This window comes from Epinephelus fuscoguttatus, linkage group LG13 (assembly GCF_011397635.1).
Source record: "Epinephelus fuscoguttatus linkage group LG13, E.fuscoguttatus.final_Chr_v1".
Taxonomy (NCBI): domain Eukaryota; kingdom Metazoa; phylum Chordata; class Actinopteri; order Perciformes; family Serranidae; genus Epinephelus; species Epinephelus fuscoguttatus.
In genome coordinates this window covers 27423996-27441561 of record NC_064764.1, presented here as the reverse complement: position 1 = coordinate 27441561, position 17566 = coordinate 27423996, and the positions used below count along the sequence as shown (strand labels likewise).

The 17566-nt window shown below is 40.6% G+C and overlaps 1 protein-coding gene across 1 annotated transcript in view; it reads right to left on the bottom strand.

The window, feature by feature from the left end:
- The window catches only part of uxs1 (UDP-glucuronate decarboxylase 1), a 58545-nt gene that overhangs the window by 23622 nt on the left and 17357 nt on the right, over positions 1-17566 (bottom strand). The window contains exons 7-9 of the mRNA XM_049594538.1: positions 12400-12504; positions 9391-9450; positions 6992-7113 (exon numbers count right to left, since the gene is read on the bottom strand). Coding sequence (XP_049450495.1) covers positions 6992-7113; positions 9391-9450; positions 12400-12504 — 287 coding nt within the window. The remainder of the gene's footprint in view (positions 1-6991; positions 7114-9390; positions 9451-12399; positions 12505-17566) is intronic.

The window sequence follows — 17566 nt, the reverse complement described above, 5'->3', positions numbered from 1 at the left end:
CAGTTTAAGCTGAGATAGCTAAGAGATGATATGAAGGATACTGAATGTAAGCTGGGAGAGGGATAACACTGTTTTTTGCCAGTTTCACTGACTGTAATTGTTTCTGTAGGCTGCACAGTGTTCTGTAAAATGACAAATGTATCATTCATTATCCACTTGACATTTGGTAATAACCATAATTGAGATGTTACCACAATTATGGTTTGCAGAAATGTGATGAATTAGTGGCACAGATGCTACAAATATCTACAGCCATGCATAATGACAGCTGCACTGGCACAGTTTGAGTTGGTGAAATTGCTTCTTCTTTACTGTATCTCTCACTGATAGGTCTAACAAGTGGTGGAGGGGCACAAGTACTGATGTGCAGTCATTTTTTAAGGGCACTTCTACATCCATTTATGGCAAACTGTGGGTGTAGATATGAGGCTTGTGCATGTGCGCCCAGCTCCACAATGATCGAGATTTATGAAAGAGAATTAGGTGTACGCACTGCTTTATAAATCTGACAAAAAAGAATGTGCATGGACACTTCTGCCTTTGTGCATGCACACAGTTTAAGTCGTGAATCTACAGAGTTTTACGTATCTGACCCCTGGACTCTCTAAAGCTTGGATCATCAACTTGATTTATATAAAGGCCAGAATTTTTTCAAGTAGACACTGCGGGGGCTGGACTTTCAAATCATATATTTACATGGTCGCCTGATTGTGATTTAAAATCGGGGGGAAAACCTGGAAAGATACAGAATCTGCAGAGGGTCTGGGGGCACTCACTTTTTGGGGTATTTTTCTTGCCTTTACTTTTAAGCTCATATCACAGTCATTATAAAAGCTACATGCACATGCTATATCTTGTTTTTTTTTAATCTAGGCTACCCAGATTTGCCATCATTCCATGTCCTCCTATGTGCCTGTATTTTATATTAATTTTTATATCAATGAAAAAAAAATCTGTGTTACTAAATTCTTACATTTTTACATGTATCTCACCATAGCAAGTTGGAAGTTGACATATTCTGCCATATATGAAGAGGGGAGACTCTCTGGAATCTGGCAATATAAGAACCATGATGCTGGGACATTCTGTCACACCGGATGTGGCCCGTGGGCCGCCAGTTGACCATCCCTGGTCTAAATCTTCAAGGCTGGCAAATCTATAAATCAACATCAATTATGTAAGTAACTGACAAAAGTTGAGTATTGCACTTTATGTGCTCTCTGCAGTTCAGTTTGAGACCACAGATGGTTGTTATAGAAACAACACTCGAACACCACTGTGCGATCACAAGAGGATTGTATTTTTATAATCCAACAAGGCCAACAAAGTGGTGAGTTACTGCTGATTTCTTGCTGACTGCATCACATCAGATGATGTTCAGAGTCTCCGCTTAAACTTTAATTCCTATGATATCAATAGTTTTATAGCTTTTCAATTTAATAATTCTGAATCAAGTAAGGCCATGACGGTTGTGAAAAATAAGGTCTGAAAAAGTATCTAAGCTACATCTGCTATTTGAGTGTGTCAGATACACATTTAATCAACATGTCATGTCCTCTGCTGATCATCACATTTTCAGGACGTATCCACAGATTGTGAACACTGATTAGTTTGTCACTCATGGGTCTGTTTTCTCAGCCAACATTATTAGTTATCAAATAATTTAAAGTTACTTTCAAAAGTTGAAACTAACCCTGAAATCAATTCAACAGGTTTTCTGAATGGTTTCGGATTTAATAAGGAGATATGATCTCCTACGTGGGAGATATACATTCATTAGGCTGGGAGAACGCTGTGCATAATGAAGCACTACAAGCAAGATCAAATAAACACTGAAAGTTCAGGCAAATGCAGCATAAGTGAAAGCAGTTAGTTAACTAGCTAAAAAGTCCACTGTAAAACATAATGGGACTGTGCAGTGGCACCTGCATAATTCTACTTTATAGGAGGGCTGGGCAATATGGACAAAATTCATATCTCAGTATTTACAGGCTGACTGGCGATATATATATATATATATATATATAGGTATTTTCTACAAAATGGGCAACATGTTTCAACAATTTCAAACACAAGTACACAAATCAGCTTCACTATAACTTGCAGCATTCACAGACAAAGCACTTGTCTTTCTGGACATATTTTCCCCACAAATACAGCATGCTAATGTTTTTAGCACAAGCATATGCCATTTCACATTGTATAAATTACCCTAGCAGCTAGCGGACTTTTCCTCTGCTCATATGAAGCCAGGGACAACAGCAACATTTAACAAAGGTAACGTTACAAAATTTGGCTCCATTACAAAATAGCTGAAATCATGGCTCATCAACAACCAAACCTGTACACATTAATACTCAACTGCTGCCTTTGTCTGCTCTTTAACAACTGCCTGCCTGCCATATTCTTTTGCTTATGTCTGTCTTGTTTGCTGCAGTCTATGTTTGTTTCTTGTGAATTAGGCTGCTTTGTAATTGTTATTTATTTGAGTCTTGGCTTGCTCTGCTTTTATGTTTTTGTTGCTATGTTTACCTGTTACCATATTTTTATCTTATATCTTAAACTGCATGCAATGATATTGTTTTAAACTTCTAACTTTTTTATTACTTAGGCTGCCAACTCAGATCTGGCCAGGGACTGCGGATGAAAACTAACCTTTTGGCTAATTCAGGTATATTTACAGTTCACTGTTCATTAATAGGCATTGTCCCTGATAAATAAACAAATAAACAATAAACAACTCGCAGGGTTCACTGACAAAACAACTGTCTTATACTAAACATGTTTTCCAAACAAATACAACATGCTAACGTTATTAGCGCCAGCCTATGGCATTATACATTGTATAAATTAGCCTAGCGAATAGCCGAGATTTCCTCTGCTCACATGAAGCCAGGATAAATCACACACAAGACTTAAAATGCTATTTTTGTGGAGGCTTTATTGTAACTTATGAGTGAATGGGGTGGAAAGTGTGAGAGAGTTGACATGCGCAGTGGTATGCGTCATGTAACACACCCTATATCGATATTAACGGTGCTGTCTAAATTTAAATCTCACTTGAAAATATATTGATAAATCGCACAGTCGTTACATCGGCCACCCCTACTGCATAGGCACAAGCACCATGGATCGTGCTGCTGTCCGTAGTAGGCGAGGAAGAGGGGGAAGGGAAAGAGAGACCTGCAAGGTGTTAACAGCTGTTTCTACTATGCCCCGAGTTGTTTCATCTGACAGCACTAAGACCATCAGACCAACACAGTAAGCCAACATTTGTATCTGTGTTTTAACTGATGCTGTAATTAGTAACTATGGAGTTTTTTTATTTAATGATGAGTGTTACTTTGACTTTAGGTCGTGCCATTATGTTGTTTTGTGCATCAGAGCTGCCTCCCATCTTTCATCATGAAAATTAAGGGACGTGAACAGGTTGCATATATTCTCTCATTAGTTTGCCAGTGTTACTCCTGTTAAATGGAACAACTGTTATGCTCATACATTTTAATTCGCTGTGTCACAGAAGTCAGGCTGCTATTCCAAGCATTTCAACCTGTCCCTCATGACTACAGCAGGTGAATAGATCCCGTGCAATCTGCTCTGCAAAGGTGGTTAATGATGACACATAATCACACCTCCATGGTTTTTAAAAGGGCCCTACAGAGGCACTGACAGGCAAGGTGAAAAAATGTATAAGCACAGGAACCACCTGCCCACAACGTGTAGGTTACAGGGTTACCGTTCCTCATTTTTCCCCAATGAATTTTAAAAACACTTCCATAATATTTTACTTAATTTCCATGACTTTGAGTACGCCTTTAGAGCAATACAGCCACATATTGTTAAACACACACTTCCCAGGCGCTTGCTAACTTTACTCTCGTTAGACATTCCAGCCGCCACTGAGCTGCATATGCCAATAGACCAGACTAGCAAATACAGGTACTCTGTAAAACATCAAGGCCACGCCCTTTTCATGGATAGAAGACTGAAGATCCTACAGATAGATGTCAATGCAATGTCAGCTGTCTTGGGATTATAATTTTGACAAGTTTGTCAGCATTTATTTCCTGTTAAACAAATGTTTGTTTTATGGCCATGTCTAATGGGGTGGGTGGTTGCGCTAGACGATGGGATTCACAGTGAGTGGAGTGCTGGACCCCAAATCAACTGAGAATATAGGCCTAGTCAATCAGTGGCCTGCGGACCGGCCTGGGGCTAACAGCAAAGTGTTAAACACAAACTAAAATGAAAGCTGTCTGTATGTAGGCTAATGGCCGGGCTCCACCACGCATGTCAGCGGCGCAACACGTCTGCAGTGCGAGTCCCGTAGCAGCTCGCCCCCCTTTTAATCAATTACAGCGGCTCCACCGGCAACGGGAGCAGCGCGACAACCCCCGTCTGTCGAGCGACAACTTTCCATTTTACATGGTTCTTCTATTTTTGTCGCGCTACGCTCCCCTACGCGACCCTCCAGCAGGTAAAAACTATATAAAATAGTGTGCTAAACGAGCACAATGTGTTTTTAAATGAATAAACCATTATCAGAGGTGATATGTGATGATTTTTTTTTCATGCATTTACCCATGTTTATCTGTGACATGTATGTATAAATGTCCGTGGCAGACATTTGAAAGCGAGTAGATGACAAACAGTACAGTAAACTTGTAGATAACTCAAATATATGTAATAACTTCACATATAATGCTTGAAAATGCTTTAACATTTCATGCAGCCTACATGCAGCCTCTCGGCTCGGCAAACGGAATATTTCTTTTATTGACATGCTAGATTTGTTTCCAGTCAGATATTATTGAGTTTCTATGGTGGCTTGTTGTTGTAAACATGACTGTAGCTAACATGGCCTGTATAAAACTAGGTAGAGGTAGAGAGACAGAGTGTGTTATTAGATACTGTTAATGTCACTTATTACGCTTCTGTGCATTGATAGCTCTTTTTTATTCTGTTTCTGCATCATGTTGAGGAGGGCCATGTGTATACATACATACATAATGGCGGTAGATGAGAGATTGCGGACCGAGCAGATTGAAATATCTCTTTCTACATCTTTAAGCTTGCTGAACAATAGTATTACTGTAATATAGTACTGGCTTTTTACTTGTACATATTTTATTGCACTTACAGTAACGAGAGCAGCTGTCAACAACTTGAGTAATTTTGGAGTTATCGCCACTTCGTCTCCACCGCGGCCTTCACATCGTGTTGTGTTTGTGTGTTTGATTTAGTGTGTATGAAAAGGAGCTCAGCTACAACACAGAGAGCAGGTGAGAGGCTGCAGCATAATAAATTACACCAAAATGTTAAAAGTTACTGATAAAAGCACCAATAATGTTGGAGCTTATCAATTAGCCCAGGGGCCTGTTTAATACCTGGTTCCGTACGCTGGTCGGCTGCTATCAGGGCTCATCAGAGGCTCTTTTCCAACTTTCTTTTCAGCAAAAGTAGCCTCTCATGTTTTATCCTTGAAATAAACTGCGGTGGAAACACTGTTGTCTTAGACACATTAGAATTATAGCTCTGGCGCACCGCTCTGCTAAGAGATGGCAGATTTATCAACATATCAGCTCTGCTGCCTTCAGATGCTGCAGAGATTTCATGAACTGCAGGAGAAGCTTTTCATCGAGTATAAACCAGCTGTGGACGGCACATAGTGTAAGAATCACCCACATTCATTCATAGATCAGTGCAGTAAATCAGTCTGCATTGTCTGTCTGAAGGCTGCCTAAGAAACTCTGATGCGACGTGGTAACTGGACGTCTCCTTCATAAAAGAGCAGAACGTCGAGTTATAACAAAGCAGTCTGACGTGTGTAGAGGTCTGTACGGTTACACTGAAGCAGTCTGGTGTCGTTTTTAGGTGATTTAATGAAGAATGGTCATGCGTAACAGCACCGTGCTCTGACACAGCCTAAATCTGAACACAGTTTACCTATCGCTGTGCATACTTTCCTTGTATGTGATACATTTTGCTTAAATGCATCATACTTACTGTTGCCAGTCAGTATGATGCAGTTTGTTTAACTGCATCATACTGACTGGCAACAGTAACTCAACCACTTTCCCATCTACATAATGTTTGCCAAATGTCTTAGGAGCATGTAAGACGTGCTTTTTCGGCTGCATAACATGCACTCATCAGTTTTTAAATGTTAACGAATTGCGATTACATGACTGGGCAGCAGATGTAATGAGTGATATTCTTGTCCCTGTGCACAAACGACTGACATTTGGGTACTGAAAACCGGCATTTTCTAAGAATTCTCCCTGTAAGTGTGAAAAAAATAATGAGCAGTTGAGGAGGAGCAGGAGACGAGGCAGATTAATAAATATCACCTGCCTGGAGGGAAAGCAAGGCAAGTCAATCATATCTGATCATCAAAGGCTGGCGTCAATCAAGTCACAACAGGGGGAAGATGATAAAAAAAAAAAAATCTCTGCCTCATCTGGATGTTTAAGGAAACATGCAGAGAAACACAGATCTGTATAATTAACATAAGTTTCACTGATATATCTTCCAAAAACAGTCTATTCACATGATAAGCTTCATGGTTACACAATTTATTTTGTTAAACCTGATTAAATAAACATATTTATGCTCATAGATTGTGCGGATTCAAGACCATTATTTTTGTGCATGTAGAACAAAAAGTCAGGAGTGCACTTTACACTTTAGATGCGGGTGACGATTTCCAGTCTGAACATGATGAAATTCTGCTTTTCAACATTAGAGATCCTTGGATTTTGTTGATCAAGCAAGCAGTTACATTCAAGAAATCAACTCGAGTGGAATTTTGCTCTTATTTCAGTGCTTAGTGTAATGACTACACATGCAGAGTTGTATTGTTCCTCCAAAGCCTTTTACTGATGAAAATCACACTGTGACTAGTGTGACCGTTAATCAAAAAGAAAAAAAAACACCTCTCTCAAGCCTGTTATTTTTAAAATTGTGTACTGTAGAGTTCCAGTAATGGTACCTGTTTCATGTAGGCGTAACACATGGTCTCTGCTACACGCTTCCCCTCGTCGTAGCACGCTCGAGGACCGATCGGATTCACATGCCCCCAGTACTCCTCATTTTGTGGGTGCACCTCTGGATCTGGAACAGAAACATTTAAGACACATGTTAAAAGCTAAGCGATTTGTAAACGTTTTCCATCACACAGATTGACACACGTATGAACATATTAACTGCATTTAAGCGCTCAGCAGATTAGAGAATGAACGACTCCCTGCTAAACTGTGATTGATTTTCAGGATGAAGATAATGACTTCCTCTGTGACTGCTTGTACAAATTTTTCTGCTTGTGTTGTGAGTATAGACAGTAATTTATAGTCCTGAACGCAACCTCTTAAACAAGGTTCACCATAATTGCTGTGCTGTTGAATTTAGACGCATCATTACTTTACATTTGAGCAGCTGTCTGTTTATGAATGATGATGATAAAATACATACAGCGATCACAAAGAGAGCCAGATTCAGCAGACAGTTAGCTTCTTAAAATTATTTGCGCTGGCCGTGCTTGTGAGAGTCTTAGCCAGTGGTGCCAGCAGCCGTTATCCTGTGCGCCCTACTGAATACAAAACTACAGTAGCATGTATCAAGCAAAGGTAAAAACTGGTCAAGTCTGAGTTCCCAAACAACCCTCCAAACCACTTTGCCTCTCCTTCAGGATGTCACAATCCAGGGTGAATATAAAGCAAGTGTAACTTCCAACAATTAAGACAAATAAATTGTCCTGGGTGTGATTTACCTTATCCTATGGTTTCTATTTTCTTTCCTCCCTTTACTTCATTGCTTCTTAAGAGTTGTTTCTGGAGAATGTCTCACAAAAGCTCGGAAATCTTTTTTTTTTGTAAAGATATGTATTTGGGCGTTTTTGCCTTTAATTGATAGGACAGCTAAGTGTGTGTGTGTGTGTGTGTGTGTGTGTGTGTTTGATTGGTGCACATGTCACAGGCCAGAGGTCAGCGTATTCTCGGTTCTCGGAACCCATTGACTATATTCCGCGTCTGACGGCGATACAGCCTCTGGGGGCAGACCCCTGATTTTTTGGCATTCCGGTTTGATTTGGGCGGAGGAGGTGAATTTCCGTTTCCAACTTCCGTTTATATATAAGTAAATATGCTTAATCATTGCGATGGATTCAGCGTTTGCAGTGACACCAGTTATGTTCCACCTCGTTAGTTCACTGCACGGGCCATTTAACCTGGCAACAACTACAGCTGGCTCAAACGTGATTGGTCAATATCACGCGGACTACAAACAGCCTACAACTGGAAACCAGGGCTCTTCCGCTCTTCTTCTTGAGGCAAGATCTCCGGGGTTTGCCTACAGACTCTACATTCACTGAATGTAGAGTCTGTATACAGAGACTAGCGAATGATTAACACTTCTGGCGCTCAGTTGTGATGCTTACAATATTGTGTTACTTGTCTTATGTGTTGGCAAACAAAAGAAGTTAGAAACAAGCAAACGAAAACAACTGAGCATTTTTCAGGCTTTTGAAGTAAGAAAGCGAACAAGCCTCAGCAGCGGGGAGTATGCAGAGAGCAGCAGTACGTGCACCGAGTCTGCTAACGTTACTGCTGCTAGCATTATCATTACAATGACAGAGGCTAGCAGCCAGCTACATGTTCTACTTTGCAAAGCGATGAGTCCTGGGATCATCATGATATTGAAATTGATGCAGAGGCCGTTCTGCAGGAGTTTGATGCAACAGGGAGACGCAAATGAACTTCAAACAGGTAGGAATACTACTTAATTTTCTCATCTGGCCTTTTTATTGTTTATTGTAGCAGCTTGGTTTGGGCTTTGTGTTACATATTGTTGCTGTATATTTTTTGTACATAACTGTTGATGTTGTTGCTGCTGCAAAATGAGGGAATCTGTTGTCTGCTAAATGCCTCTGGGCTACATTCAGTTTATTATATTGTATTCTATTATTTTGCTGGCTGTTGTCAGGTCTATTTGCTTGTCTTTGAAATTCACGTGGCTAATCAGAGATTTATAGTGTTGCGTCTGTAATGTTAATGTTAATCTCTTGCTCACTTACCGAGTAGATCGCTTACGTCCATGCGTGGGAACCTACGTGTTAACGGTGCCCTACAAGTGGGCGGGCGGTTCCTGTGTGTACAATGAAATATAATCCTGCTGGCACCACTGGGCTTAGCGCATGATAAATTAACAGCGTTTTTGAAACCTAAAGTGAATAAATCCATTAAGTGTTAATAATTTCAAAAATGTGTCTTGGAATGTATTCGTTGCAGCAACCACATATCCATCGAGTATCTTGCCTTAAGACATCCATTAATTCAATAGAGAGCATAACCAGCACCAGAATATTTAAAGATGAGCGGGAGTCATGTTCCTTACCTCCATAAACCTCTGAAGTAGAAGCCAGGAGAAGTCTGGCGCCCACACGTTTGGCCAAACCTTGGAGACAAACAACACAGTGAGAACAGCTGAAATGGGATTTTCCGTGCGTCCTTCAGCAACCAACAGCTGAACCAGGTGCCTCTCAGCTCAGGAATAGCAAAATGTCAAGGGAAATAAGGGGGCTTGAGCACACTGATTGATTTGCAGTTTCTATAGCTGAAGGCAATTTAGATTCAAGACCTTTTTAATGGCACTCAAAATTTAATTCAAGACCAATTTTAAAATAACCAAAAATAGAGGGGGAAAAAACATGAACCGACATCTATTACTTTAGGCTAGGGACAATTTGCCAAGTGTTAAATATAACATAAACCATGCAATGCTGGAGGAGCTAGTTTTCTTGGCAATTCTGCATTACTCACTCTGCATGTGGGATACCACTGGTTAAATTCCCCTCGTGCCGAGACTGACAAACTCTATGCATAAAGAACACAGAGCCTCGTATAAATTGCCTTGTATTGGTTTCAGCCATGCAACAAAATCTTGGTTAAATGGCCAATTTTCATTGAATTTGCACTTGGGACAGTTAGCTAGCAGACAGTCTGAGTGGGCCGAAGTTCGCTGCATAGATCAGCCTCTCATTGGGCGGAATGAGCCACCCGCTGAAGTCCCGCCCTACCACCTCCGGTTGTGTAGCAGTTTTCAACACGTCCTTTACTAACTTTTGCGGTGTTTGATCTTGCAGGGATGTAGCCATTTTTCTGCCATGGTTCGCGTCCTGTAGGCGATATCTTTGTGGACGTGTTACACCAAAACCTGTTTCCCCCCGGCAATATTTTTGCAAGCGCACCGTTGCTGTGGCACCGCCCAGAACGACTGTGATTGGTTGAAAGAAATACAAGCAACCGGGGCGTTTTTTTTCTCCAATCTTAAAGTGAGAGTCGGCCCAGCCAGACTGGTCTGGTGAGCGAGACAGAATGGTCTGGTGAGCGAGACTAGCTAGCAGACAGTAGATCCTCTGCTCTGAGCATCTAGGCCAAAAAACAAAATATGAATGTTGCTGGTTCCGCTATCTTGATCTGTGTGACATGACTGTGACAGGCGTTTGGTAAGTATTATCTTGAGATTTTACACTGCAACATCAGAAAAAAAATCAATTCCTAAATCCCTTCATCTCATGTCTTAGCATTTTTTAATAATTTTAAAAAACTGATTTAAGACATTTAATATTACATAAGGCCTTACTTGCAGATGAATCAGTTCAATTTTAACACGTAAAAAGATCTGCAGAATCCCTGCTTGAAGTGCTCAAACAACTGTGTGTTTGTGCAATTAAAGGAGCACTTCACCAATTCATCAAGAATTCTCTCTGTTTTTGGATTCCTCACTCCCTGTGGAGGCATGCGAGAAAAACAAAGTGTTCTTCACAAATTCAACATCACAGCGTGAGAATGATTGATATACAAATGGTCATGGTCATTTGGGAGGTGAAGTATTCCTTTAAAGTCAGAAAATCAATACAAGTGCTCCAGTTTGTTTTCTTTCCCTTGAACAAAGTGAGAACGGTCTTCTAAGCTTAACAAGTTCAAGTTGATATTTATACAGTGCTTTGAACATACTCAATCTGAAGTGGTCATTCACAGGAGACGTTCCACTTTGCCTTTAGAAAATACATGATTGTTTGTGAGAGAGAAGCTTGTCTGTGCTTCTTATGATAAATCATCTCAGTATCATTATTCATTAAATACTGGATTCTGTTGACCAGTCTGACAGCCCCCAAACAAAACAACAAGACGCAAGGTTTTGACTCTCATTCAAACCGTGAAGTGTTTTCATTGACATACTATAAGAAGTTGGCATGGATATAAAGGAGAATAATGGTATGGTAAGAAATGATTTTCTGAGTTTTGTTTTCCTCTTTTGCTCCACACTGTGCAGGCTGTGGGGCAGCTGTGGCTCAGGATGTAGAGCAGTCATCCAATCAAAAGGTCACTAGTTCCATCCCTGGCACCTGCAGTCTATAGCCTCGTATCCACCAAACACTTTCTGAGGTATCTGGTACATGGTCTACAGGTACCTAGACTCTAGGTGCGCCTAGCGTTTCTACCGCAAACAGTACTCCTAAATGTGGGCGGAGTTGATGTCACTCACTGCTCCGTCCAGCATACACTGTATTTCCTCATCACTGGTGACACAGATGGAAGTTTGCACCTCGTTTATTGTCCACAGAACGAGACTGCACGCCGACATTTTCAGAACAAAATAAAACAGGCTGCAGTGAAAGTCTCTCTCCATGGGATATTTAAAATTAGCAGGTTTGTGCATTTAGTCCTCCTCAGGCAAGCGCGGGAGTTTAGTGTTGCTGTAGCACACAGGAACGACGCTCTGCGACGCTTTTTTTATTCTTCAAGTGAGGATGGGGATAAATGCAGTTCACATAACCCAGTCCAAATTAATATATATATGAACACTTGATGATCCACTCATTACTAAAAGTGTCTGTCATATAAAAACTAAAGTGATGGTCAAAGCCACCTTAAAAGTTGCCGGCAGTAGTCCCAGTGAATTAAGTTATTTTTTTCTCAGACTCCAGCTGCTGCAGGAGGCAGCAAAACATCCTTTCATTTTATAGTTAAAGTAATAAAACTCTCCACAGTATTAACAGTGGTTACATGATCTTCAAAACCAGCCACAACTCAGCCCTGAACAGAGTGACCGTCCTCTATTGACCAGTCAACAGACTGCAGTGTTCACAGCTCCACCTTTTAGTACCAGATCTGTGTGCTAGGTACCCCAACAGAGGGGGGGAACAAAAATGGGGAAGGTACAGAACGGTTCCATTGGTACCATCCACAACTTTTCATCATGCTTTAGTTTTAGCCTTGTTTTTGAGACCCTTAGATGAAGTCATATGAGGGTGAGTGCATTAAATGTGTACTGAAAAATAGCCCACACAGCTCCAAATCTTGAACGCTGTATTGGGTGCACGTAATGTACCGTACTCACCGAGCATGTTAAGAGTGCCAATGGTGTTGGTCTTGAGTGTTTTGATGGGATTGTACATGTAGTTGGGAGGAGAGGCTGGAGATGCCAGGTGATAAATCTGGTCCACTGTAAAAAGCAAAAGCAAAATCTGTTTCAGCAAATGACGGAAAACAAAACAGGAAATAATTCACTTGCACTAAGTACTACAGCTGTTTTAGAGCATTTGAACTCAATGCTTTTACTGACAGTCAGCCATACTTAGAGCAGGAAAAAAACTACTATAATAGATTAATGCTGAAGAGAGTATGAGTCACGCAAAAAAGTGTCTGGTGAGTCTAAAGTCAACAATTGAGGGAAGCATATTATACCTGATTTGATGTAGCTCAGAGCACAGAAATGTCAACCTTTTTTTCTGGTAGTCATGACTAACAAAGAAAACATGCTTAAGGTGACACACACACACTTTGATACTTCACAGCTGCCTTCACCCAGGAGGTCATGTTTTTGGTGGCATTTGTGCGTCTGTCTGTCAACAGAATTGACAATTCGCTAACCCCCAGCCCTTTGTGATGGTCCGTCAAGCTGTCAGAGTAAGCATGGAGCCCACACTGTAAGTAACTGCATTCCCTGAAGAAATATTATCATATTTTTTGGAAAATGAAACAGTGATTACAGAGAGAAGCAGACAGAGGGGTCTACAGTCTACAGTGTTTGAAGGATATATCCAGGATGTCAAACTGACTCAGCAGCAACAACAGGTTAAAAAGACAAAGACAGTTAGAAGTTAAAGCCGAACTATAGGCTACAGATCACAGTGTAAAAGTGAACCACCACATCACTGCTGATCGACACACAAGACAATGAATATAAAGGGAAACTTTGCTGATATTGAACCAGCTGTGTGGCATCACAGTGTGTGCAGATGAATGGCGCTTGGCTTCGCCCCCATGCTGCTGCCAGCACCTGGACCTCCGCCTGGATTTTGAAACCACTATTTTAGTTAGTGAAAGACTACACTGAAAATTAGTCGCTCAGCTGGGGGAACTCTCTGGTGCACCTGCTCTATGGGCCCAACGATGCAGAAGCAGAGCAGAAGATCAGGGTAATTTCACAAACGCAAGTTGAACTTCTCTGGCTTCACGCACCACTGAGCAACTCTCAAAGGAATGAACAGGGCCCTGCCTCCGTTGCTGTGTCCAGTTCTCTTTATACATCCATGTGATAAACAAAGGAGGTGCTGCGGTTCAGCAACTCGCTGCTTAGTCTCCACTGCAACAAACAATCTCCACAAATCCATTCAATAGCTAAACTATCCATAGTCACACACACTCACACTCACACACACACAGCTGCTTATTTACTGCTGAATTACAGCTCAAAACAGCTGACACTGTGCCGGCATGAGTGTTTTGATACCTTGTATGAACCCAGATTTGAAAGACTGTTGTACAAGTGGCTTATTTGGCTTGAAAACACGGACCTGGCGATAAAGTGTAATGACCTTGTATGTATTCAACAGGTTTTCATTCATCTTTGGCCCATTCTCTGCCACACATTATCATCTTCCCAATTCCTACACCAATTCATTCCTGTCTTCTCTTTTCAAGGTGAATGCAATCACCTGTTGAAGGCTTGACTTCTTGATACGTGACTCAAAACATTTCCATTTTCACAGCTTGTTACACTCGCTCTCTGAACGTTCCTCTGTTCAGGTTAATCAGCGTAGGGTACACTTCTCGAAATGATTTCCGTTTTCAGCTTTTTATTTTAATTTTCTTTTACCTACCAAATTCAAGGCTAGAACTCTGACGACAGACATGGGAGCTATCTAATGAAACAGTGACTGTATTTACTGCAAATCAGATGCCTCTGGGTGATAATAATCTATTGTATTGAATCAGTGCACCACTTGTACTGTCCGTGTATTACATTATTCTAATGACGCAACTCAAGGTCTTCTAACCATAAACCTGTGTGAAGCCTGCAGGCAGGTTCAAGGCGGACAACTCAAGTGCACTGCTACATACAAAGACATAATATTTTTACTGCAGCAGATATTCAACGCAGCTGCTTTGTGTTATCTGAGCATCATCAATCCTCAGCTTTCTCTTTTTCTCTTCCGTGCCTGATATTCCACCTCTGATGTGAAAAAATGCTGCCATCGCTGTTGTTTCAGCATTTCAAAAGCCCCAACTCCAAACCCTTTCCAACTTCCACCTGTAGTCTCTGAGCCTAACAGAGCTCAGCAGGGTGCTTCTGACAGCTGGTCAAAAGCAAACAAACAGAAGATCAGGAACGGATCAGGCTTTATATACCCAATACACAGCCTCCAGAAAACGCTTGGCTCTGCCTAGGATATTTCCGGCATCACAGGCCCAGATTCTGTTGGAAGCTCAGGTGCTGCATGATCTAAACGGCTCTAACAAGCTGCAGCAGCTTTCAACAACAGATACAAGGTACAGAGTTCGCCTAGAGCACCAAAATATCCTAAACCACTAATGAGCGCCCCACCTCTGCAGGGAGCTGAGCTAAGCTATATTTGTGCGGTTGCAAGATATTTTTCTGTCTGTCACACCCCATTTGTAGCCCTTGTCCCCTGTGGTACTGACAATTTTTTAAAATTATCACCAGTAGCATGACCTTTCTGGGCCAATGTAATAATAATAAATAGAATAAAATAAATAAAGATAATAATAATAATAATACATATTGTTTATAGGCAACTTTCACGACAGTCAAGGTCACCTTACAGGCAAAGATTGAGAAAATATCAGCAGATTAAAAAAGTAAAACAAGATAAGGTATCAAGTATCATAAAATACATAACAACCACTAAACAGTATATCACCGTATCAATATCACTGTTTTGTTTGTTTATTTTGTTTTGGTTGCTATTCATTAGCTTTTTTGTGAGGGGAAAAATAAATCTTTATAATAAAAGACTGTCTTTGAATGAGCTAAAATTCAATCACACATATTTATGAAACAACCTTTAAAAGATTAGAAGATTAAAATTAGAGAAATGAATCCAATGTAGACCTTCATGCTTAACAACTGAATAGCTCTACAATGCATGAAAAAAACTGCATCTAAGCTGTTCTTTAATGTGTTTTTTTTTTTTTGTTTGTTTGTTTTTTAAAATACAAAATAAAGGATAAAAAACAAATCCTCCCTTTATTCATTTTGGCCTTGTCACTGTCTCAAGGGAACTTCTCTGTCCATTTAACAGAGTATTTTCCAGTGTTTGTTGCTTTAGTGCAGCCTGTGTCTGAACCATCTAAATCAGCTGTGTTCCAATGAGTGTTTACTTTCATCATCTGGACTTCTTTGCGCAGATCTATTAAGAGATAACTCTTACTACTGTTATTGTAGTTCCGCTTGAGGAGCTTTTCCGTCTCTCCCTCGAGCAGGGTGATCAAACACCATGCGCCGTAGATGACAAACAAGCAGTTTCTCACACTGAGCAGAAATGAAACATGTGCTTACAACTCTGGTCAATAACATGAATAAAAGGTCTCATTCAGAATTTTGCTCAGATGTTTGAAACCATCTGCACAGAGTTTGACATGCTGCTGAGCAGAACTAAAGTTTCTTTTTCTATTTAACTTTGAAATCAGGTGCAAAAATCAGCCTTTTAAATAATGATTTGACGTTTACTGAATAATAATCAACTAGTCCATACCCATTGGTAGCTTTGTCACCTTCTACCTATGCCAATCCTCAATGCCTATGTGCAGTTTCACATAGATTTACCACATCAGTGAGTAGAAAAACGTGGGACAGACAGAATGACTGACTGACAGAATGACACACTGACGGGGCGCCGGTGGCTTAGTGGTAGAGCAGGCGCCCCATGTACAAGGCTGTTGCCGCAGCGGCCCGGGTTCGACTCCAGCCTGTGGCCCTTTGCTGCATGTCACTCCCTCTCTCTCTCCCCCCTTCATGCTTGTCTGTCCTATACATTAAAGGCTAAAAAGCCCCAAAAAATATCTTTAAAAGAGAAAAGAAAAAAGAATGACACACTGACAGTTTATGTGATTATGTACAGCATACCATACCATGACTTAGTCATACCAAAAATGAGAAAAAAACAACATTGGTCCACAGGGGGAGCCACAGCGATTGGTCGCATTTTAGTCATTTTTAAGCATTTTTCTGTTGTTATAGCGCCACCCAGTTGCCAATTAGAGTTAAATTTCTCCAGTCACCTTGAGGCATCCTGTTCTACATATCCACCAAGTTTAGTAAAAATCAATACGGCGGTCAGGCCTAGATAAGAAATTAGCTCCCTCGCGCCCCCATTTTGTTTGATCGGGTCAATAATGGAGGGGTCCCCTCACATTATGTGTGGTCATATGCCTACAAAGTTGCGTGGTGATCGGTGAAACACTTGAGATGTTATACACCTTTATGTGATGAGCCACGCCCTCCACAATATTCATTGCCTTATAGAAGCTCAGTTTTAGTAAGTTTTCCAACTTTTGCCAAGAGGGAACTTTAGATATTGGTCCCTAGATTATGTTCACCCAGTTTCATGCAGATCGGTCAAATTTCCTACAAAGAAGTCGATTTTAAGTGTGGGGTTTTTTTTTTTTTAAATTAAAATGGTGGAAAATCCATATAACTGGAAGTTTTGGGTTCTTGAGGCAAATTTGTTCCTCACAAGAAGAGGTGTCTCTGTGCAAAGTTTCATGTCTCTACGACATACAGGGCATTATATACGCCCATTCAAAGTTTGCAATTTCAATCGGTTGCTATAGCGCCCCCCTTTGGCCAACTGATGTAATATTGCTTCATTCGCATCCTCCCATGACCCTCTACCACTGTGCCAAATTTCACATGTATTGATCAAGTCAGTGAGGAGAAAAACATGGAACAGACACACAGACAGACCTACACACAGAGTTTTCATCATTATATAGTAAGATATTGATTGATATAACGTTTCTTTTATCAAAATAACATTTTTAGCCATATCACCCAACCTAGTGCAATTAATGAGATCCAAGGTGTGCCTGTTGCTGTGTCTACCCTTGGAGATGTGTACACACTGAGAAACCAGAGTGAAGTGGAAGGCACACTAGAACAAACTGTGTTTATTTGATCCATATCATTATGAATCCAAACAGTGATATCAATTACACTAATTGATATTGCTTTCAATTTAATTATTAATTACAATGTTATT